This window comes from Macrotis lagotis, chromosome 1, assembly GCF_037893015.1.
Source record: "Macrotis lagotis isolate mMagLag1 chromosome 1, bilby.v1.9.chrom.fasta, whole genome shotgun sequence".
NCBI classification, from domain to species: Eukaryota; Metazoa; Chordata; class Mammalia; order Peramelemorphia; family Peramelidae; genus Macrotis; species Macrotis lagotis.
The window spans coordinates 647983491-648009596 of NC_133658.1; the positions used below are offsets into that span (position 1 = coordinate 647983491).

At 32.5% G+C, this 26106-nt stretch overlaps 1 protein-coding gene across 9 annotated transcripts in view; it reads left to right on the forward strand.

Moving 5' to 3' along the window:
• JHY (junctional cadherin complex regulator) overlaps nucleotides 1-25393 on the forward strand; it is a 117821-nt gene extending 92428 nt beyond the window's left edge. For all 9 annotated transcript variants that reach the window (XM_074215305.1, XM_074215303.1, XM_074215310.1 and 6 more), the window contains 3 exons: nucleotides 9617-9697; nucleotides 21091-21219; nucleotides 24928-25393. In XM_074215305.1, the coding sequence (XP_074071406.1) occupies nucleotides 9617-9697; nucleotides 21091-21219; nucleotides 24928-25125 (408 nt within the window). In that variant the 3' untranslated portion in view covers nucleotides 25126-25393. The remainder of the gene's footprint in view (nucleotides 1-9616; nucleotides 9698-21090; nucleotides 21220-24927) is intronic.
• Nucleotides 25394-26106: the final 713 nt, after the last annotated feature.

Genomic DNA, 26106 nt, shown 5'->3' on the forward strand with positions numbered 1-26106 from the left:
TAAATTATATGTATAAATTATATATTATATAAATATAAATAAAAATAAATGTGAACTATAAATTATAAAATTAAAAATTAAATTAAAAAATTAAAAAAAATTTACCATGCATCATGTAAATCCAAAAAAAGCAGGAGTTGCTATCATTCTAGCAGACAGAGCAAAAACAAACATTCAGAAAACAAAAAGGGATAAACAAAGCTATATTAAATTGAAAAGAAACATAGACAAGTCAATATCATTAATAGACTTAAACATTCCAAATTCATAAAACATCTGAACTTCAAGAAGACATAGACAGTAATACAACAATGGCAGATATAGTAATACAACAGCAGCAAGAGACTTCAACATCCCTATATCATTTTTTAGCAAACCTAACAAAAAGATAAATCAAATGCTAAAATATGAATTAAAATATGGAATAAATTGCTGGAGAAACTAGAGTCAAAAGACTTATGGCATCTTCTACTTGGGACAGCAAAAGAATATGATTAGTTCTCTGCACTACATGTAACTTTGACTAAAATTGACCATGTACTAGGCCACAAGGATATATTGAAAACAAGTATTAAAAAAAGCAAAAATAGTTAATACATCCTTTAAAGATCAGAACACAGTAAAAACTGAAATTAGTTAAGGTGCCAAAAACTAAAGATGAAGACCTAAATGAATTCTTAACAATGAATCCTTAAATAGTGAGTGGACCAAAGAATAAGTCATAGAAATAGTAACTATATAAAAGAAAGTAATAATGATGAAACAAAATACCAAAAGATAAAGCATTCCAAAGCAGCACATCCTTACAATCATACATTAACAACACAAAAAAAAAACAAGATTAATGAACTGAATATATGTTTTTAAATGCTAGAACATAAAATAATCCTAAAATAAGCACAAAAGAGAAGGTATTGAATTAGAATGGGAAATACCTAAATTGGGAACACCCTCCCCAAAAAAGCATATGGAAATTATAAATAAAACTAGAAGTTGGTTCTTTGGAAAGACTAGTAAAATTGATAAAACCTTGGCTAATAAAAAGAAAAGAGCAGAATATCAAATTGATAAAATGACAAATGATCAAGGTGAAATCATGGCAAAGTTAGAAGAAATAAAAAAGAATGAGAACATATGTTCAGTTCTAACAAAACCTAGAACACAAAAGAAATAGAGGAATACCTTCAAAAACATAAACTACCCAAACTGTTAGAATAGCAGATAGAGATCTTAAATAATCCCTATCTTAAAAAAAGGAAATACAACTAGATGTAAGGGAACTACCAAAAAAAAAAAGGTCCTGATCCTGATAGATCCAGAGAATTCTTTCAGACTTTAAAAAGACCAGTTAGTACCCTTTACAAATTGTTCTGAAAAATTGAGAAAGAATTCTTTTATGAGACAAATATAGTCCTAATGCCTAAATCAGGGAAAAATTAAAAAAAAAGAAAACCATAAACCCATATCATTAATGTACACTGACTCAAAAAAGTTAAACAAAATCCTATTTAAATAGATAGTAGCAATTTATCCAAAAAAATCATTCATTGTGATCTAGTGGGATTTAAACCAGAGTTGCAAGTATTTCAATATTATTGGGGGGGGGATCAACAAAATTCATCCTATTAAACACTTTAGGTGATCATCTCAATAGATTAAGGAAAAAGCCTTTGACAGTGGACAACATTTTTATGCTTAAAACAAAACAACTCTACAAAGTATAAGAATAGAGGGACCTTTTTTATTTTCATTAAAAAAATTATATCAAAATCAAGAACATTTTCTAATAAATATGGCAATAAAGGATGCCCATTCTTTTCACTATTATTTGAGACAGTTCTGGAAATGCTACCAATAAGATAAGAAAAATGAATTAAAGGAATAAAGGTAAACAAAGAGTAGATTAAACTATACCTGTTTGCTTTGATGTAATGATTTACTTGGAAAATCCTAGAGAATCAGCAAAGATACTTAGACAATTAAGAGCATCAGCACTGGAACAGATCACAAAATAAATCCTCAAAAATCAATAACATTTCTAAATAACAAAATCCAAGAAGTAACAAATAGAAGAAGAAATCTCATTCTCAGTAACTACAAAGTACATAAAATATCTGCAGATCAACTTCCCAAAGCACACAAAAGACTTGTCTAGATTCAATTACAAAGTGTTCCTTAAAGAAATAAAGAACAACTTAAATAACTGGAGCAATATTCAATGCTCATGGCTTGGCCATGCCAGTATAATAAAAGTACAATAGATGATAGATAATACTTCCAAAATTGATTCATACTTTTAATACTATACCAATCAAAGTACCAAGGCAATAGTTTATAGAATTTGAAAAAAAAAACAAGATCTAAAAGGAAAATTTCGATAAAAAAGGAAATAAGGATGAAAGGGAAATAACACTTCTAGACTATATAATAAAAGCAGTGGTTATCAAAACCATTCATTATTGGTCAACAAATAGAGAAATAGAGAGAATAAGGAGATTCAGAATCAATGAAAATGAATTACGTAGTATTTGGTAAAATGTAAAATGTTTGATAAATAACCAGGGAAAACTCTCTATTTGATTTAAAAAAAACTGATAGGAAAACTGTAAAGACTATCTTGTACCACGTTTCATATCTTCTAAATCATACACAAACTTAAATATTAAAGAGCATACAATTTAAAAATTTAGAAGAGAAACAGATCATTTAACTTTTACAGCTAGAGATAGGAGATGCATTCCTAAACAAGAGAAACAAAGAATTACAAAAGATAAAATAAATATCTTTGATTACTTAAAACTGAAAAAATTCACAGACAAAAGCACTGTAACCAAGATCAAAAGAAATGTAGTAAATTGGGAAACAATTTTTACAACTAGCATTTCTGACAAAGGACTCATTTCTAAACTATACAGAGAACTGAGTCAATTTAAAAAAAAAAAAAAGACAAGCCATTCCCCAATTGACAAATGGTCAAAGGATATGCAAAGGCAATTTACAGATGAGGAAATCAAAGTGATCCATAGTCATATGAAAAAATGGCTCTAAATCACTACTTATTAGAGAAATGCAAATTAAAGCTTCTCTGAGGTACTACCTCACACCTCTCAGACTGGCTAATATGACCAGAAAGGACAATGATCAATGTTGGAAGGGATGTGGGAAATCTGGGACATTGATGCATTGTTGGTGGAGCTGTGAGCTCATCCAACCTTTTTGGAGAGCAATTTGGAATTATGCCCAAAAGGCATAATTTGATCCAGCAATACCACTACTGGGTCTATACCCTGAAGAGATGATGAAAAAGGGTAAAAACATCACTTGTACAAAAATATTCATAGCAGCTCTATTTGTAGTGGCAAGGAATTGGAAATTAAGTGAATCTCTATCAATTGGGGAGTGGCTTAATAAACTGTGGTATAAGTATGTGATGGAACATTGTTCTATTAGAAACCAGAAGGGATAGGAATTCAAGGAAGCCTGGAAGGATTTGCATGAACTGATGCTGAGTGAGATGAGCAGAACCAGAAGAACATTGTACACCCTAACAGCAACATGGGGGTGATGAGCAACCTTAATGGACTTGCTCATACCAAAAGGGCAACAGTCAGGCATAATTTGGAGGTATCTGTGACAGAGAATGCCATCTGTATCCTGAGAAAGAACTGTGGAGTTTGAACAAAGACCAAAGAATATCACCTTTATTTTTTTTAAAGTTATCTTATTATGTAATTCTGCTATATATCATACTTTATGTTTCTTCCTAAGGGACATGATTTCTCTCTCACATTCAACTTAGATCAATGCATACCATGGAAACAATGTAAAAGACTAACAAACTGCCTTCTGGCAGGGGGAAGCAAGATTGGGGGAAATTGTAAAATTCAAAATAAATAAAATAAAATCTAAAAAAAACTGAAGAAGCTTCTGCATAATGTTAATGTATCTAAGATAAGAAAGAAAATGACTGAATGAGGGGAAACTATTTTATCATATTTTTCTGATAAGGGTTTAGTATTCAAAATATATGTAATTAATAATAACTATTCCCCAGTAGATAAATTGATATGTGTTATCTATAGTTCTCAAAAGACTATATGCAAAGTTATCACAACCACATGGGAAAATGCTCCAAATCACTAATAATAAAAGAAATGCACATCAAAACAACTCCCAAGGATTTATCTCACACCCTGCAAATTAATAGATGACAAAAAAATGACAGCATTTAATGTTAGAGAAGTTATGGGGAAAGAGGCACATTAATACATTATTAGTGAAGCTGTGAAATAGTAAGACCATTTTTGGAAAGCAATTTAGAATTATGGAAATAAAATTGCTGAAATGTCTATATGCTTTTTACCAGGCATATATCCCAAGGAAGCTGGTGATAAGAAGAAAGTCTCCATATGTTCCAAAATATTTATCTCCTTTTGTGATAGCTAAGACTTGGAATAAAGTAGATGCCCATTCATTGGGGAATGGCTAAATAAACTGTGGTACATAAAAAGTAGTAGAATATTACTATGCTGTAAGAGATGATGTATAATGAATACAGAGAAACATGGGAAGATCTATGTGAACTGTTGCAGACTGAAGTAAACAGAGCCAAGCAAACAAAGTACAAAGTGACTATAACAATATAAATGGAATTACCCTAGCTGTGTGGCCTTGGGCAAACCACTTAATCCCATTGCCTTGCAAAAAACCAAACAAACAATATAAATGGAAAGGACAAATCCACAGTTGATGTTATAAAATTCTAAAGATCTAGTGAAACGTGAAAGAAGAGATATGAAAAGTTATCTCCGACCTACCACTTAGTGCAGGTGGTAGGTTCACAAATGTTACTTTCTTAATGCATTGATCAATTGTGCTCACTTTTTCCCCTCTTTTAAAAAAATACTATTTGTCTTATGGGATGACTCTTTGGGAGGGGCAAAAGTATAACTGATATAAGAAACAGAAAAACCTCAATAAATAGTGGCCATAGCCCCTTCAGCCTCTCCCTTTGGTTACTGGTTGCTCTTAGGAGATGAGTTACTAACTGGCCCCTTTTCATTTCCCTTCCCCCCACCCTGGAGTTTATCCCCGATAGAATGAATGCTCCTTGACGGCGACTGTTTTTTGACTTGTATTGGTAGCATTAAACATAATGTCTGGGCCATAGTGAGTACTTATTGAATGCTCATTGATTAACAAAAAGAAAGAAAGGACAAAATGGGAGGAAAGCCTTAACTAGGATGGTGGTTGTGTGAGTAAAGGAGAGGCCATATGTTTGAAACACACTGTGATATAAATCAACTTGTAACTGGGATATGGAGAGAAGTTAGGATGAAGAACCAAGGATGACTCTTAGCATGACCCTAGGGCACTTGGAAGATGGTGGGTACACTCACTAGGAATGAGAAACTTTGGAGGAAGAGAGAGCTGAGTGGAGGAGATAACTCTTGCAGATGGAGATGTCTAATCACCAATTAGTAATTCAGGACAAGAGTTCAGGAGATAAATCAAGCACATACATAAAGATGTAGCTATCTAAAGATATATGTCTATATAGGATTCATCTGTAGAGATGATATCTGAACCCATGAAAACAAATGATATCAGCAAGGGAAAGAGTGTATAGAGAAGGAAGAATCAGGTGAGAACTTTGAGGGAAAACTAATGAGTTAACACATGGATGAAATTTTGATGAAAAGTGGAAATCAGAAGATAGTCCCTATGTTTGTAGTCTTTGTGGGAGGAAGGAGAGACTCATTTTCGTAGAGTAGTAGGATCAAATGCTATTAAGTGAATGGATTGTGAGGAAGTCTGAAGCATCAAGGCATTCAAAGCTTTCCTAAAATAAAAGAACTTAGCCTACCTTTTGAAGTTTGAAGCAGCCTGAAATTAAGTGAGTTAAAAACTGAGGTTCTAACTTGATGTCTCTAGGGCAGTTAGGTGTTGCAGTGGACAGAGCACTGATCTTTGAGTCAGAAAGACTGAAATTTGAATCCAGCCTCAGGCACTTGACTCTTAACTAGTTGTGTGACCTTGAGCAAATAACTTAACCCAGACTTCCTCGAATCCAGGGTCATCTCTAGTCATCCTGATCCATATCTGGCCACAGGACCAAGATGGCTCCAAAGGACAAATTGAAGCTGGTGACTTAGCACAGTACCCTTTCACTGAAATCTAATTCATGTGCTTATCATAGCATCACCTCCCTCTGATGTCATTGTCTTGTTCGAGAATGAAGGGCAAACATCATCAGCTTACACTAATGAAGAAATTTCTTTACTCTTTTTTTTATTTTAGTAAATTTACTATTTTTCCAACTACATGCAAAGATAGTTTTCAACATTCATTTTTTGTAAGGTTCTTTGAATTGCATATTTTTCTCCCTCCTTTCCTTCCCCCTCTCCTTGATAGCAAGTAATCTTATAAAGGTTATATGTATACAAACTACATTAAACATATTTCCATATTAGTCATGTTATGAAAGAAGAATCAGAACAAGAGGGAAAAAACCATGAGAGGGAAAAATATAAAGAATAAAACAAATTTTTTAAATTGAAAATAGTGTAAGACTACGTTTTTGTCATCAATCATTCACAGTATTATGAAATATCTGGATTCTTTGTCTTTTACAATAAAGTTGTCAGACATAGGGCCTGTAACACTTTGGAATGGAATTCAAAATGGATTAAAATCTAACTTGTAAATATTAAACAAAATAAATAAAAAGGCGATAGAACAGAAAAAAAAATTGAAAATAGTATGCTTTGCTCTGTATCCAGACTCCATAATTACTTCTCTGGATATAGATAGTATTTTCCTTCACATGTCCTTTAGAATTGTCTTTGATCATTTTGCTTCTGAGAAGAGCTAAGTCCATAATAGTTTATCTTTATACAATTTTGCTATTAATAATGTCCTTCTTGTTCTGCTCTCTTCACTCAGCATCAGTTCATGTAAATCTTTCTGGGCTTTTTTGAAGTCTGCCCATTTATCATTTTTTTTACAGAACAACAGTACTCCATCATATTCATATACCACAATTTATTCAACCATACCCCAGTTGATGGGAATCCCCTCGATTTCCAATTTGTTGTACTGCAAAAAATTTTGTACTTGTGAGTTCTTTTTTTTCCTTTGTTGTGATCTCTTTAAGATTCAGATCCAGTAATAGTATTGCTAGATCAAAAGGTATGCAGAGTTTTATTGTCCCTAGTATGTAGCACCAAATTACTCTCCAGAATGGGTGGATCAGTTCACAACTCCATCAACAAGGGCAAATAGTGTCCCAGTTTTCCCACATCCCCTCCAATATTGATCTTTTCACTTTTTTTGTCATAATTGTCAATCTATTAAGTATGAGGTAGTACCTCAGAGTTGTTTTAATTTGTATTTCTCTAATCACTAATGATTTAGAACATTTTTTCATATTACTTTAGATGGTTTTAATGTCATCTGAAAATTTCCTGTCCAATCCTTTGACCATTTATCAATTGAGGAATGACTTGTAAGAAATTTCTAATCTTTTCTAAGGAAAGGGTGCCATTTATAATGACCCTATGTCTCTTAATCTAACTCCATCTTAAATCATTATTGGGAAAAAAATCTAGGCATTAAACAGATTAGTGGTCAATGGGCTCTTGAAAGACAAATATCACACAGATACTTTTGATATAATACATTTGTTTTTATTTCTATAAGTTATTATGTTGGCATATTAGCCATTCAAATTAATTTTGACTGGTACATACCATGTCATATGTAATATCATGAAACTGAATTTTTTAAAAGTATGTGAATTAGGGGGTGGCTAGGTGGTGTAGTGAATAAAGCACCAGCCTTGGAGTCAGGAGTACCTGGGTTCAAATCTGGTCTCAGACACTTACTAATTACCTACCTGTGTGGCCTTGGGCAAGCCACTTAACCCCATTTGCCTTGCAAAAACAAAAAAAGGATAGAAAAGTATGTGAATTAGAGAAAGCCAGAGGATTAGAGTTCAGTTCTTGGTTTTTCAGCTTACTGCTTATGTGACTTTGCATAATGAACTTAACCTCAATGAGCTTCATGTTTCTTATTTGTAAACTGAGGAAATTGGGTTCTGCCTCTTGAGTTCACTCTCAGTTCCAAATCTGTGATACTATGATCTCTACTAAACTTTTATTTAAGATCAGAAAAAGTGGGGTGGCTAGGTGGCGCAGTGGATAGAGCACCAGCCCTGGAATCAGGAGTACCTGAGTTCAAATCTGACCTCAGAAACTTAATAATTACCTAGCTGTGTGGCCTTGGGCAAGCCACTTAACCCCATTGCCTTGGGAAAAAAAAAGATCAGGAAAAGGGTTTACCTTAAGTAAATCTCTAAAGCAGTTATACACATGAAAATAAAATTTTTCTTCCAAAATGTGCAAATTTTATTCCTTAATCTTAACAGATTGATACAAATCCACCAAAAACATTTAGTATTTATTTAGAATTAATATTCCACCTACTTTCAATGAAGCTTGTACAAAATATCCAATACTTCACTATGATTTATAATCAAAGTAGATGTGCACTAAACTAATTATCCTAATCTCTGCACTATCTTTGATAATAATACCCAAAATACTGTCTAGAATTGAGTATATCTCACCAGCAGAAGAAAAGGAATAGGTTTGCCACAAAGGTTTCCACTGCTTGTGGAAGGTAGGAGTTTAAATTATAATGGTAAAACCAGAAGTTATATTAACTCCCTAGCTTTCCACCAAGTTGAAGAAAACAATAGTATTTTGTTTTTGTTTCTTATGATGATTCCAAAATACCAATAATCCAATAGCAACTAGAAGCTTTATTGTATTGGGTTACATTATTAAAATGAAATGGCTGATAAGTTATATCATTAAATATATTCTCTATGCCCTATAAATTAGCTTTAAAAAAATCACTAAGCAAAAGGATTTTCATGTCCTAAGCCATAGCAATGCTTGCTTGCTTTTGAAAAAGATAAATTATGAGTAAGTTTTTTTCTCTTTCAATCATTTTTCTTGTTCCATTAGAAAATGGTATATTACTGCTTCATTTGCTTCTTTTCTGGTAATTTTTCTTACAATATTGTTAATGAATAATATTACAGAAAAATAGGACAAAGTATATTTATCATTTAAGTTGGATGCTTATGTGTTTCAGTTACGTTAATTCTAGGAAATATATTTAGTTTAGTTACCAGCAAATTGATCTTAGCTGTAAATAACTCAGTTTTGTAAAATTATATTTACATAATGTTTTCAGGTATACACTATGCCTTCCTTACAATCCCATGCGGCTGTAGTAATGGTAATATAATTTTAAATTACCTGTAATAATTACACTCACTCTGAAGTATCATGGTTTTAGAAATAATCCATTTTAGAAGTTTAAATCATTCCTGTTTTAGAAGTGGAAAAAATTAAGACAGATATTAACTCATAGCTCACAAATCACAGTGCTAATATCCAGGAATAACTAAGATACAAACCACAAAAGCTCTCTATTCATCGGTCATTTTCATAATTTTCCTTTCAAGTATATAGTAGGGTACTGGGCTACTTGTAAATATTTAAAAAACATTCTCTTAACTCTTTTTCTGTTATTGTATATTTAGAATTACAGGTTGAAAGGTTACCAGAAAAAAGAAGTGAAGCTTGGAGGCCTTGGACCTGACTTTGAGTCTCTCAAAGATAAAGTGAGTGCAATATACAATATTCGCCCTCCTATAAAATTGAAATATTATATATTCCTTTATATTTTAGCTAAATATTATATATATATTATACACAGACCCATAATCCTGATTCTTTGTCTTGAATTCAGTTAGAATTTGAGCTCCTCCAGCAATTAGCATAGTTCTTGGCAGTTAAGTGTTTAACTTCATTTGAATATAAAATTTTTTTTAACAGCCCTGGCTAATAAAGGGAATAACAGTGGCCAGACCATTCCTTTTCCATAAAACCAATACAAACTGAACCATCAATTTGCATGTATCTCAGTTAATTGTAAAGTCCCCAAAATGTATTGTAATGGAAAATATGCCTACAATTAAAATTAGGTGAATACTAAAAGATATAAGAACTCTGATCAATGTAGGGATTAACCATAATTCCAAAGGACCAATGATGTAGAATGCTACCCATCTTCTGATTGAGAGTTGAAGAACTAATGGCATAGAATGAAATATACATTTTTTGGTAACCAATATAGGAATTTGTCTTGCTTAACCATGAATATTTATTTCAAGGGTTTTTCAAAGGGGTAGGGTGAAGTAAGAGGAAGAGAAAACAAATACTTGTTATTGAAAAAATAGTTTGAAAAATTAGCAGTAAATTTTACATTATGTGGATGTTGATCCTTGCTGATTGATTAATCTTGCTAGTTTTCAAAAGTAGCTATATCAGATTAAAAAGAAGACTAAAAATATCAATAAAATAGCAAAGAAACTAGGTTAAATCACAATAAATACAAATAAAAAGAATTATCAGAACCTACTTTTCATAGTTATATGCTAACAAAACTAAGAACACAAAAAAGATTAGAATATCTTAAAAAATGTAAAATAACAAAACTGACAGAAGACTAAATAGAAACCTTAAATAACCCATCTCAGAAAAGGAAATAGAATTGTAAAAAGAACTACCTGATCTTAATAGATTCTGTCAAATTTTTAAATAAAAGTCAATATTACTACTAGACAAATTGTTCTCAACTCAGAAAGCACCTTACACGATTTGCTTTTATGAGACAAATATATAATACCTAAACCCAGGGAAGAATAAGGAACAGAAAAAAGAATTATAGACCTCAATAACTATAGATTCTGAAATTCTAAATTTTAAATAATTCCAAATAATTCCAAATTCTAAATAAATAAAATTCTAAATAAAATCTTGACAGACTATAGCAATTCATCCAGGAAATCATCATGTTCAGATCACCAATCAGCTTCATCATGACCAAGTAGAATTTATACCAATGATATAATAATAATAATAATAATAATAATAATATCTAACATTTATATAGTGCATACTTTGTGCTAGAAACTGTGCTATTAGCTTTACAAGCGTTATCTTAATGGATTCTCAACAATAACCCTGGGATGTAGGTACTATTATATCTATCTGTGTCAACTAAGAAATCATTAGTAACTTGGAGAGAGCAATTTTGTTAGAATAAGGTAAAAAAACAGATCGTAAGGGTTAAAAAAGAGTAAAAGAGTGGCGGCTAGATGGTGCAGTGAATAGAGCGCCAGCCTTGGAGTCAGGTACCTGGGTTCAAATCCGACCTCAGACTTGATAATTACCTAGCTGTGTGGCCTTGGGCAAGCCACTTAACCCCATTGCCTTGAAAAATCTTTAAAAAAAAGAGAGAGAGAGTAAAAGGAGAGAAAGTAGGAAATAATACCTATTTCCTGATGAAATGATGGTTTTCTTAGAAAATTCTACTTAATCAAAAATATATATAAACTGGCATAACAGCTTCAGCAAAATAGAGTAAATTCTCAAAAATCAACCACATTACAAAGAAAACCAATACTACCAAGATTAGAAAGAAAGCAAAAAGCTGTAAAACAATTTTTACAGCCAGTGTTTCTTATAAAAGCCTCATTTTTGCTTTTCCCTTCTCGTGGTTTGTCTCTTTTTTGTTCTGATTCTTCTTTCACAGCATGACCAATATGAAGATATATGGAACACAATTGTACATGTATAATCTATATCAAGTTATTTACTATCCTAGGAAGAAAATTTTACAAAAATGAATACTGAAAAATATCTCTATATATAATTGGAAATGTAATTCTAAAAATCACAGCATTTTATATAATTATTTTTAAAATTCCAAGAGGCAATCATAGAAAAGGAAATCTCTTCCCCCCCCAAAAAAATGCGTAAAATCTCTGGTGATCTGTTTACACAAGCGTTTGTCTAGATTCAATTACAAAGTGCTCATTAAAGAAATAAAGAACTTAAATAGTTGGAGGAATTCTCCGCTCCTGTCCATGCCATGCCAATATAATAAAAATAACAATACTACCAAAGCTCAATTGCAATTATAACACTATACCAATCAAATTATCAAAACTTAATAAAATAATAACAGAATTCATTTGGAAAATGTAAAAGATCTAGGGAAAAAAATGTCACATACAGCCTATGTGCACTATACAGGCCACGATTCCCCTGAATCCAACTCAAGCCAGATTGAAATGTAATTGGGAAATATTTAACAAGATAAACAAAACACAACAAAACCTATATTACATTTTAAAACAGAGTTAATATGCAACCCGCAGGGATCTTCATGTAAAACTTAGTAGCCCAAATTTCTATTTGATTTTGATACCACTGATCTACAATATCAAGAGAAATGATGAAAAGAGGTAAGGACAAAGGGAAAATATGCTGAACCTAAAACTATATTATCAAACTACTATTATAAAGCCATGTAGTATTGGTTTAAAAAAGAGTAGATAAATGAAACAGAGAACTCAATAACACAATGTTCTATAATCTGGAAACAAATTCTTTAGGAAAGAATTCCCTAGTGGATAAAAATTTTTGGGAAACCTGGAAAGTATTCTGACAGAAATTAGGCTTAGATCAATACCTTATATCTTATTTCATGATGTATTTTAAATAGATGCATGATCATAACATTTAAAATCATACTATTTTTGAAAGCTAGAGAAGGAATAGATTATACACCTTTCACAGCTGTGAGGAGATGAATTCTTAACCAAACAGGAGGAGAGCTAATTATCAAGGATAAAATAAAAATAGCCTCTTCACAAACAGAATTAATGAATGTAAAAATAAGAAAAGAAAAAGTCAAATGGGGAAAAAAATCTTTGTATCAAATTTCTCAAAAAAGGGTTTGGTATCCAAAATATATAAACAATATGTATGTATGTATGTATGTATGTATGTATGTATATATATATGAATGTGTGTGTGTGTGTGTACACACAACATAATGTTTGTATATGTTTGTTTATATAGCCAAAAACTATTCCCCACAATAGATGGACTGTCAAAAGAACTAGAAGTTTTCAAAAAAATTCAGTTACCTACTAGATGAAAGCATGCTTCAAATCATTAATATTAAGAGTGCAAAACAAAACAACTTAGAAGTTTTATCTGATATCCACCCTCCAAGTTAGCAAAGATGACAAAATATGGGAATGCTCAATATTAGAGGAATTATAGGAAGATACAAAAACTAGAACATTGTTGATGAAGCTATAAATCGATATAGTCATTTTGGAAAGCAACTTGGAATTATGCAAATAAAGTGAAATCTTTCGATCCAAATACAGATTCCATTGATAAGAAGAAAGTCCCCATTTTGTGATAATTAAGAATTGGAAACAAAATAGATGCCCATGTGTTGGGGAACTGTGTGGTACATAAATTGTGTTGTAAGAAATTATGAGTGTAGGCAGCTAGCAGCTAGGTGGAGCAGTGGATAGAGAACTGGTCCTGCAGTCAGGAAGATCTGAGTTCAAAGCCAATGGTCTAGCTGTGTGACCTTGAGCAAGTCACTTAACCCCAATGCCTTAAAGAAAAAAAAGAAATTATGAATGTGATAAATAAAAAGCAAGGAAAGATTCTTATAAACTGCATAGCCAAGAAAACAATATACATAATAATTAGAACAATGTAAACTGAAAGAACAACCACAAAAATAAATGAATGTTACAAAATTATAAAGAACAAGGATATATCCAAAGACTTCCCCCTATCTCTTTTCAGAAGTAAAAGATCTTCAAGTGTTTTATATTGCACATATTTTCAGACTTTTTCAATTTATTAATCAGTTAATAGTGATTTTTTTCCTCTTTTGGGGGGTTTTTAAAAAAATACTATTTGTTATATGTCTGTCTGGGAAAGAGAGGAAGATGTACACTTGGGGAAATTATGGTGATATAAAATGACAAAATTTATTTAAAAACAAATAGTTTTTATAGAGATGCTGGGTGTCAGGTGGGCTAAATGAGAAGTGATACAACTCAGTTCTTTTGCATAACTATTCCAGTAAAGCTTGAAGGGGGAGCATAGTACTATATAAAGATAGGGAAATCCAAGAAACCCCCTTATGGGAACCAAGCCTGGCTCAAATAAAATCCCAATTTAGAAAGTAAGGCTGGAAAACAGAGGAGGAGGAGATGACTATTAAGACTCGAAGGACATCTATGATGATGATGATGATGATGATGATGATGATGATGATGATGATGATAAGAAGGCAGAAGAAGGAAGAAAGAAGAAAAAGAAAAGAAAAGAAAGAGACTTTCTAGGAAAATCTGAAGCAAAAAGACAGTTTAACCACAAGGTCATTTAAAATTCCTGGAAAAAAAATAAAGAAAAACTTTCAAATAGTATCATGAAATAAGCTCTAGAGGAAAGAAATGAGAAATTTAGAGGAATAACTTGGAAGGAGAATTAACAGATTAGTATAAGTGATACAAAACATTACCCAAGAAACAGACTCATCCAAATGGACTAAACAGAATTCAGTAACTCCATGAAAAAAAATGCTGGAACAAAATCAAATATTGAAAAAAAAATTGAATAAAATGTTAGGTATCTCTTATATAAAGATATCTACTTCAATTGTTCTAGAAAATAGGTCAATGAGATAAAATCTCAATCATTGAAGTAACTGAAAATTATGCTCAAAACAAAAAAGTCTGGGGAACGGATTTCACAAATTATTAATGAAGACTGCTCAGATCTATTAGAACAACTTTTTTAATACAGGTCTTCCCATGTCACCACAAAGAGAGCCACTATAAATATTTTAAAACATTTAAGTTAAATTTTCCTTTTTCCCTAATCTCCTTGGGAAACAGATTTAATAGTGGTTCTGCTAGTCAAAGGGTATACAGTTTTATAAAAAGGGCATTATTACAGACTGTTCTTCTTAATGGTTGGATCAGTTGAAGTTCCAGCAACAGTAAATTAGTATCTCAACTTTTCCATATCTCATCCAATATTTGTTGCTTTCCCCATCTATCATTTTAATCATTAGGCAGGTTTAAGATGATATCTCAAAGTTCTTTTCATTTGAAATTTTCAATAGAACATTTTTCATATGACTATATATAATTTTTAATTTCATCATCAGAAAACTGCCTGTTCATATTCTTTGTCTATTTATCAATTGGAGAGTGACTTGTATTCTTATAAATTTGACAAAGATATTTTATATATTTGAGGAATGAGAGCTTTATGTGAAAAACTGCTTAGAAACTTTTTCTCCAGTTTTCTATTTTCCTTCTAATTTTGATTTCATTGGTTTTATTTAATGCATTTTTTAATTTAATGTAATAAAATTATCCATTTTGTACTTCACAATGCTTTCTATGATGTTCCAGAAAGCAAGGATATTACTGAGTAAACCTGAGTATAATTCTAGGAGACAAAAATGGACCTTTAATGAAATAGAGAACTTGCAGTCATTTTTGGGGAAAAGAGCAAAACTTAGTAAGAACTTTAAAATGCAAACATGGGGCACTATAAGCTGGTCCAGCTACTCTGGAGGACAATTTGGAATATACCCAAAGGGCTATAAAACTCTGTATGCCCTTTGATCCATCAATACCATTACTCAGTCTGTATCCCAAAGAGATTTGTTAAAAAAGGAAAAGGGCACCTATGTTTATAAAAATAGAGCACCTCTTTTTATGGTGGTTAAGAAGTGGAAATTGAGGGAATGCTCAACAATTGGGGAATGGCTGAATATAATTGTAATGGAATATTATTGTGCTATAAGAAATGATAAGCAGGATGATTTCAGATAAGCCTGAAAATTTACATAAACTAATAGAGAGAGAAGTGAGTAGAACAAGGAGAATGTACTCAGCAAAAGCAACATCAAAGACAATCTTAAAAGACTCATAATGAAAAATGTTATCTGCCTCCAAGGAAATAACTGATGGAGTCTGAATACAGACTGAAGTATGCTATTTTTCACTTTTTTTGTTTGAACTTTCTTCCACAAAATGATTAATATGGAAATTCTTTTACATAATTGCACATGTATAAACTATAGCAGATTACTTACCATCTCAAGGAGGGGAGAGGGGAGAAAAAGGAGAGATAGAATTTGGAACTCAAAACTTTAAAAAAAAGTAAATGTTAAAAATTGTTTATACATATAATTGGGGAAAATAAAATATTATTTAAAAAAGAATATTCCTTTCATGCTTGGTAAAGAAAGAGGAGAGGAACAAAGAGGAGAGAAATATAAGAGGATGGGATAAGTAAAAATACAAAATAATCATAGCAGTGAGCATGAATGTAATGAATTTACCAATAAAACAACATTGTCATAAAGCAACCCAATAATGTGTTATTTACAGGAAACACACCTGAAGCATAAAGATTCACACAGAAATAAAAATAAAAGGCTGTTTCAAATTAATTTTTTAAAAAAGCAGGGGTAGTAGGCATGATCTCAGACATGGTAAAGTTAAATAGACTTGAATAAAAAAGATAATTGGAAGGAAACTATTCAATATATCACAATCAATGAAGCTAAAAATCAATACTATATATATATATACACTGTTAACACAATATCTAATTACTTAAAGGAAAAAAATTTTAACAGGGAGAAATAGATAGCAAAACTAAAATATTCGAGGACCTCAATATGCCCCCCATTCTTGATAAATCTAATGAAAATATAATAAAGTCTACCAAAGAAAGTAAATCAAGTAACTATGTACAAAAAAATGTATTTAGGATAAATTAGAGGGTAGTTGATTTCAGTTTGTCTACTCCCTATCCAACTGTGAACTCCCTTAAAGCGGGTAGAATAAGTAGGTGTTTTTTCCCTTTATTTGTATCTCCAGGGCTTAGCACAGTACTTAGTGTAAGTATTTGGTAAATACTTGTTGACTTAATTTGCCTTGGTTGGTAGACTACCAAATATTTTATACATTCTGTAGTTTTCTTTAAAGAACTTTTTTTCTTATCATATGTTGTCAGTAACATAAAATAGGCTGACAATTTGTGTGAATTGTATATCCTGCTACTTTGCTGAAACTACTGTTTCAATTATTTTTTTAGCTGGCAATTTAGGATTCTTTAAGTACCTAAGTTAGAAATGATAATTTTTTGACAATTACTAGATAAGAACAGAAAGGAGTGTATGTATATATGTGTAATATATACATATATTACATATATACATGGCCCCTTTATAAAAATTGACCTTGTATAGGGAAAGAAAGGTTAGGAGAAATTATCTCATATAATCCGAGTATACAAGTGGACATTGATACAAACCAAGAGAAGGAAGAGAGGACAGTGACTAACTCTTTAACTTCACTCTCATCTGAACTTTTCAAAAGAAGGAAGAATACACACATCAGTTGAATAAAAAGTACATTTAACTCAATAAGGAAATAGAAAGTAAAGATAAGGATTAGTCATAAAACAGATTCTAACGATATATAAAAATAGAGCTCTTTTTGAGTTGGCAAGGAATGGGAATCCAAGGGGTGCCCATAAGTGAAGGAATTAATAAATAAGCAATAGCATATGTGATGGAATACTATTGTGCTGAACATGTTCTTCAGCTTGTTATTCAGATGTGAACTACTCAGAATGTAGAACTTGGTCAGTATGGAGATTTGTTTTGATTGCTATACATGTGGATAATGGGGGGGGGGGATGAGTAGATAGATCTAATCTGATTAAAGCAAACATAAAATATATATGTGTATGTGTGTGTGTGTGTGTGTGTGTATATATGCATATATATATACACACAAACATATATATCCATATGAGTATCTAAAATTTGAGAACCCTTGATTAACACATTAACCAACCACAATTTCTAAAGACTCTTGATGAAACCTGCCGCTCACATCCTGTCAATGAGATGATAAACCCAGAGCCCAGATTGATTTGTATGTGTATGGGTAGTGTGTATAAATATGTGTGTGTGTGTATTAGACAAGCCAATGAGAAATTTTGTTTTGTTTGAAAAAAAATGCTTTTTTCTTGCTTTCTCAAGTTGGGGAAGAGGGAAATGGGAAGAGGAGAAGACTAATTTTTTGTTTGAAAGTAAAATGTAGGGGTGGCTAGGTGGTACAGTGGATAGAGCACTGGCCCTGGAGTCAGGGGGTACCTGAGTTCAAATCTGGCCTCAGACACTTAATAATTACTTAGCTGTGTGGCCTTGGGCAAGCCACTTAACCCCATTGCCTTGCAAAATCCTAAAATATATATAAATATATATATATATATATATATATATAAAAAAAAAGAAATTTCATGGAGTCAAGTCTTGTTTGAAGAATAGCAATGAGGCTAGTACCACGGAATTGCAGCTGCCTGGGGTGGAGGTGGGGGGAGGTGAAGAGGGGGTGGATACCCATAAGAAGGTTAGAAAGGGGGCAAGTTATAAAGGTCTTTAAAAACCAGAGGGTTTTTAATGCTTAATCCCACAGTTAGACAGTCATTGGAGTTTACTGAATATGAACATGACATTGTCAGAACTATACTTTAAATTGATTGGAATGAGAAGAGACCTGAGGCAGGAAATGAAAAAAACAGGCTTTTGGAGTAGTCAAAGTATGAGATAATCAGGGTTTGTACCAGGGTAGTTGTAGTGTCAAATGAGAGAAGGGGACATCTAGAAGAAATAAAGGTAGAATCAATAGGACTTGGCATCTGCTTGGATATAGGGTGGGGAAGTAAGATTGAAAAGTCAAGGATGACCATTAGGGTAGTGTTCTCACTAGTAATAAGGAAGTAAGGAAAAGTGGAAAGCTTGAGGTGAAGGATAAACATGAAGTTTTAAGATCTTGTACCAAATATCCAAGATGCAGCTGAAGATGAAAGACTGAAGTTCAGGTGAGAATTTGGAGCTAGATAAATAGATCTGAGAGTCATTTGCTTAGAGATGATAATTGGGGAAGTATATGAGCACAACTACATAACAGTCTTTATAAAAATATACACTTGAATAATTGTGGAGTTGTTAGTTGCTGATTGCCAGACTCAGCTAATATAATAAAAACAATTACTACCTAAATTTACTTCTTCAGTGCCATCCCAAATAAACTACCAGTAGACTTCATTATAGAATTAGGAAAATTATAAAATTTATGTGGAGAAATACTACCTCAAAGGAAGAAATGAAAAAGAGTGGAATGGAACAGGGATAAATGGTAACAGATCTCAAAATTATACTAAATATCAGTAATCATCAAAATTCTTTGGTACTGGTTTAAAGAATCGAGAAGACAATCAATAGAAAAAATGAAGCACACTATACAGACTTAGTGGTAAAACATTTGATAAATCCAAAAATGCTAATTTCTGGGGCAAGGACTCAAAAGTTTCTGAGAAAACTGCAAAGCATTCAGAGAGAAATTAGGATTAGACCAACATCTCATACCAATACCAAGATTAGTTTCAAATGGATACATGAATTAGATAATTAAAGGTCTACTCAGTGCAATTTAGGAAGGCAAAGAAGAGACAAATCTCAAGGGGAAAGCTGATTATTTTGATTTGTCTAAATTATAAATACAAGCAAAATTTAATGTAGTTAAAATCATCAGGATAAAAACACTTAACTGGGAAAAATCTTAGTAGCAAGTTTCTTTCCTGATTATGTATCTTTTTATATCTCACTATATATGTATATTATATACATATATAATATATGATTACATATATTCCTAATAATATATGAAGGGACTTAAATAAAGAATAAGTCATTCCCAAATAGCATATAATGGTCAAAATATACTAAAATACAGTTCCTAAAGATAGGCTACTAATAGACATAAAAAATGTTTAAACTCTCTAAGATTTAAAGACATTCAAATAAAAATTCACACCTATTAGATTGGCAAAGAAGACAAAAATGGAAAATGACACATCTTGGAGAAGCTAAAGGGGAAGAGCACACATTGTTGGTGGTATTATGAGTTGGTTCAACCATTCTGAAGAGCAATTTGAAACTACTCAAAAGTTACAAAACTATCATTGAACCAGCAAGATTATTACCATTACAGTTCTCTCTAGCTATGGAAAGCATTTTTTATCATGAATTTCTAAGAACTAAAGAACTAAAGAACCAAAGAGTGTATATTTCACCATCCTTTATGTTAGGAAAAAAATTACAGAATTTACATCTAGAAAGATAATCACAGGGGCGGCTAGGTGGCGCAGTGGATAAAGCACCGGCCCTGGAGTCAGGAGTACCTGGGTTCAAATCCATTCTCAGACAATTAATAATTACCTAGCTGTGTGGCCCTGGGCAAGCCACTTAACCCCATTCGCCTTTCAAAAACCTAAATAACAAAAACAAAAACAAAAAGGTAATCACCTTCTCTATAACATTCCTTTGGGCAAAAATAAAATAAAATACATAAAAAGGAACAGAAGGAAGGTTAATAGAAAATGTAATTAAATAAGATGTCTTTGAAAATAACATGATGTAACAATGTACTTCTGTGGGGGGGTAAGAGGAGGGGAAGTGAGATCAGAGGGAAAATTTTAAAATTCAAAATAAATTTAAAAATTTTAAAAAATAAAATAACATGATGAATTTGTTGTATAGCTGCAGATAGGAGCAAACTTGATGTTGTACAGATAAGTGACCGCGTGATCAAACTTCTCTGTGATGCCTGGCATATAGATTTGATGCCTTGAGTTCAGATTCTAAAAGAAGAAACTTAAGAGTAAAACATTTCCACCTCAGTAAAGTATGTCTACTTTATTCCTTCTTCTATTGGAAACACAGCTTAGAAAGAGCATATTGTTTAAAGTTAGAAGCAAAATTGAAAATAAATAGGATGAAGGCAACAGAAAAGTGGATATATGTGAATTATGCATTGCTTAGTATATCATGCATAAGCTATGGCAGAACAAATACTACTGAGCAGAGAAATATCTTGTAGAGAAAAAATTAAATATTTCATTACTGTTACAGTGTTTTGTTTTGTTTTTTTACTGTTAATTATCCACTGAGGCCTGCAGTTATAAATTTAAACATGGAGGTCTGGTATTGGAAACCAGAATCTCATCACAAATTTCTGTCTCTGAACAGATTAAAAAATTAAAGCAACAGAAGCAATATGCAAAACAAGTTAAGGAGTACAACATGAAAGTTCTGTCCTCTGGGTCAAAACCACAAACAGCAAAACCTGAGAGTAAACCTTCCATTTCTCGTCAGAAGGTAAGATGAGTTCTCATACTAGGATCTGAGTTCCAACAATCATTTAATCATAAACCAAATTTTGACCCCTTTCTCCCTTTTGAGGCCTAAAATATCTGAGTTAGATTTTTCCTTTTCAAAGAAACAATCTAAAGTAATTATGTAATATTTAACATTCAATAGACATATGGTAGACATTATACTTAATTCTCTATATGCATTTTTTCTATGTAACATTTTCCTCCAACCTACAATATGTAAAAAGTAAAAAAGAAAGTGTCTTTAAGAAAGGTTTATCACTTTAGGGGCGGCTAGGTGGTGCAGTGGATAGAACACCAGCCCTGGAGTCAGGAGGACCTGAGCTCAAATTCGGCCTCAGACACTTAATAATTACCTAGCTGTGTGGCCTTGGGCAGGCCCCTTAGCCCCATTGCCTTACAAAAAAAGAAGAAAGGCTATCACTTTAGTTTCCTCATCAATAAAATGATGACTTGGATTGTGTGATCATTAAGGGCTCTTGTACCTCTAGATTAATTGATTAACACTTTAATTCTGATTCTACTATATATATAACCCAAGAAATTAATCCTTTCTTATTATTTCTTGATCATATGTTAGAAAGAATTCCATTTTTGTTTCTCCTTAGGAAAATCCCTAGGTTAGGATAATCTTAGGGACATAATTATAGGTACCTGTCCAAGGGAAAAAAACTTCATAAAAATACAAAATGCTACTGTTCTCAGAATTCATCCAATCACAAGAGTAAAGTTAGTGAAACATGCATTCAAAAGTCACAAGACTTTGGAGCACACCCCTCTATTAAACTCGTCTAGTTTTGTCAGACCTTTTAAATGAGGAACAAATAATACTCTGGTGATTTTAGAAATTTGTACTTCATGTTTCTTTTCAGGACTGTCATATTTTAAAATTTTAAATTGAACCTTTGATCCTAAGTCCCTTAAATTCTCAATCCATTTGATTGTTTCCAGGGTACAACTTTTATTTTTTTTCTCAATCAATTATCTTTGACTTCTCTGCAGCCTTTGACACTGTTGATTTCTCTCTCCTCTTTGATATTCTGTTTTCTTCTAGGTTTTTAAGACATGCTTTTCCTGGTTTTCCTTCAGTCTATCTGACCACCCTTCTCTCTTTTTTGCTGGAAACTCCTCCAAATCTTACCCTCTAACCATAGAATGTCTCTCAGAGTTCTGTCCCAAGTCCTCTTCCCTTCTCTATTTGCACCTCTTACCTTAGTGACCTCATCATCTCCGGTGGTTTTAATCTCTGTGCTGATTCTCAGATCTACCTTTCCTGCCCCACTCTCTCCTCTGACCTCCTCAAACTAAATGTCCACTAGACATCTGAAACTCAAGTCCAAAACAGAACTTAAAATCTTTCCAACTAACTACTGCCCAAACTTCACCTTCCCTATTACTGTAGATCACAACACCATCCTCTCAGTCCCTCAAACTCTCAACCTAGGAGTCATCCTGGATTCCTCCTTAACTTTCAACACCCAACCTCCATTTCAAAGCTGTTGTCAAGGCCTGTCAACTTCGCCGTGGCAGATCTTCTCTGACCCTGGTGAAGGTCTTCATTACCTATTGCAATAACCTGCTAGTGGGTCTGCCTGTCTCAAGCCTCGTCACACCAATTCATCCTCCATTCAGTCACCATAGTGATTTTCCTAAAGCACAAATCTGCTCATGTCAACCTCTACTCAGTAATTTCCAATCTCTTCCTGTTTTATCCAGGAAAGTATGGCATTCAAAGGCCTCCCTAACCTGGTCCCTTCATGACTTTCATCTGCATAGTCCATCTCTTGGCTCCATGCATCATCACTGACTATCCCCTTTGCTTGGAATACTCCCCTCCTTCTCACCTCCACTCCTGATCTTCCTGGTTTTTCTTTCTACAGGAAACCTTCCCAAAGCAATGCCTCTTAGTTCTAGTGCCTGCCTTCCATTCACTATTTCTTATCTATCCTCATAGAGCTTGCTTTGTATGTATTTATGCATATGCTGACATCTTTATTCTGGTATAAGCTCATTGAGCTCAGGTGCTGTCTTTTGCCTCTCTTTGTGTTATAGTGTTTTAGCACAGTCCCTGACACATGAAAAATACATAATGAATGTTGATTGGTTGGTTGACTTAAGAGGAGGGGCACAATGAAAACACTGCAGGTAGAGCCAGCAGACCTGGCTCCAAACTAAACTTTACCATGTAACTAGTTTTGTGATCTCTCTGAATATTAGTTTCCTCAATTCCAGAATTTAAATCATGCCATCTATTGTACATAAATTATAAGGTTGTTATAGAATCAAACAAGATGACATATGGTGCAGGGTACTGGGCCTAGAATCAAGAGGGCTGAGTTCAAAGCTGACCTGAGACACTATCAAGGTGACCCTGGTCAAGTCAGTTAACCTTGTTTGCCTCACTTTCCTCATCTGTAAAATGAGCTGGAGAAAGAAATGGCATATCACTTCAGTATCTTTACCAAGAAAATCCCAGATGGGATCATGAATACTGGAATATGACTGAACAAGATTTTTTTTTAATGTGCTATATTATATAGTACATTATAGTTATTATATAACAATATTATATAATAGCACATAAGATGTCTGCTATTAAAAAATTTTTTTGATCCAAACATAGAGAACTCTTCTCTTAAGAAATTTTCTTTACCACTTTGGATGGGTGACTGCTCTACAACTGTTTTATTGTTCTACAGTTCTTAAATTAATGGCTGGTATCCTGAAAAGTTAAGTCACTTGCCCAGGATTACACAGCTAATATATGTCAGAAGTAGGATTTGATCCAAGTCATCCTGAGCCTAAAGTTCATCTTCTGTCTCTCTTTCCTGATACCTCTTGATATTTCCAACTAAAAATTGTTTTATGTTTATGATAGACATATACTGCAAGATCCAGAATTTTGTTAGGTAATTTTTTCCCTATTACTGATGCTGCTCATTTCAGGTATTGAAGGTATTTTAAGTTTTCATTAAGTATTTGGTATTATTAAATATTAAAACTGTATATTATAATTTTCAACATTTCATTCAATGATAAATATTGAAATATCTTTTTTCTATATTGACCTCAAAAATAAAAATTATAGATAGTAGACTAAATGTTTCTCAGAAGCACTAAAGTTTTCTAAAGATATACCAAATAGAAAAGGAATGTGATATCCTCTGTCTAAAAACTTCTGGAATTCTGGAACTCTAGGCATAGTAATATTTCTTTAACTATGGTTATATTTTACATGGCCTACAATTATGCATTCGGTTTCCAGCAGAAATCAGTCCTTTTTGGATGAAAGGGTCTTGCTATTTCTGTAAAAGAAACATGGTTTGAATGAGAATGTCAAACTAAATTAGACATATACATCTCTAACATTTTGAGGAAACTGGATTTTATTCTGAGGTCATTCCAAGAATAAAAGAAAACGTGATTCAATCTTGGTCTGTGCATTTTTCCTTCACAGCATTGTAGTGCGCTTAGTTTATTTTGTTTAAATTGTGTTGCATTATGTTGAATTATGTGCATTTTCAATCTGATCTCTATTTTTCACATGATTTTGAGTGTGATAGAAAAAAGAACAGGTTACTACTAAAAAGTTCCTTTATAATACAAATAGCTGTTTTCTAAAATTGACTTTATAGATGGCAATCTGGTCTCACTTTCCCTTTCAAATGAATTTTAATCTTCATATTTTCAGGCTTTGGAATATGCTAGGAAAATTCCAAAACCTAAACCACCAAATCTAAATGATCAAGAATCGAAGCAAGACAGAAATCAGCCCTGTTCTGGAAAAGAAATGAATTTACCTGAAATCTCATTGCTAGAAGTGCTACAGAACAGACACGAAAGAGAAAAACAGGCTGTGGCTGCTTTCAAAGTCCTTCACATCGTATAGAAAATGTGTCCTTACGAAGACCTATTAGGAGCAAGGTATATGAAAAAAGTGAACTTCGATCCAATCCCTGCAAGCAATGACTGACTGCCTTTCATTCTAATCAGGATATGGTCTATGTGTGTTTCCATAGGATTAAAAATATAGGTACATGTTACATGATTCCATAATCTACTTTCCTTTAGGTGAGAAATCATATAGAAATCATTTATTTTTCAAATCAGTAAGAATTTGGTCTACTAATGACCAGACAATAAAGCATTTTAGTTTAATGATATTGGATGTTTTTATTTTTTAAATATGCATATTTTTATTTTACAAAATGCTACCAATGATGTTACATGAAATCAGTTTGGTCATACTTTGTCTCTTTCTTGTTAAGGAAAATATTTTTTAAAAGAATTACATTTTCTCCCATAATAGTATTTATATGGAATAATTGAACACAAGTAAATTTTGAATCAATTATTTCACAAAACTGAGGTCATAGATGGAATTTCTTATAATACATGTACACATATTTGTCTATTGGAGAAAAATCCAGAAATGAGAGCGCATTTAGTTATGCCCATTCAAGATAAGCAGATTTCAGTGTTCTCTTCTAAGCCAACAAGAAGGTAAAGCATACTATTATATTTAATTGAGTGGATCCAGAAGTACCCAACTGAATTCAGGCAGTTCTAAAGAAATATGCTTGAAAATTCATTTCCAAACACCAAGTATTTATTAAGCACCTACTAGATACCAGGCTAAATACTAGGAATACAGAAATAAAAAATAACAATCCATATTTCAAGGAGCAAAGAAGACAGCCTGAGATGACATTATAAGAAAATTGGAGGAGAAAATCCGAGTTCAAGTAGATCACACCTGAACTTAAGAAAGAGAATTTCAGAAGGTGAAGCAAGGGTGGTTGTTCAGACTCTCTGTATAAAGGCCAGTGGTTAGCGAGCACAGGTAAGACTGGGGAAACTTTGGCCAGGC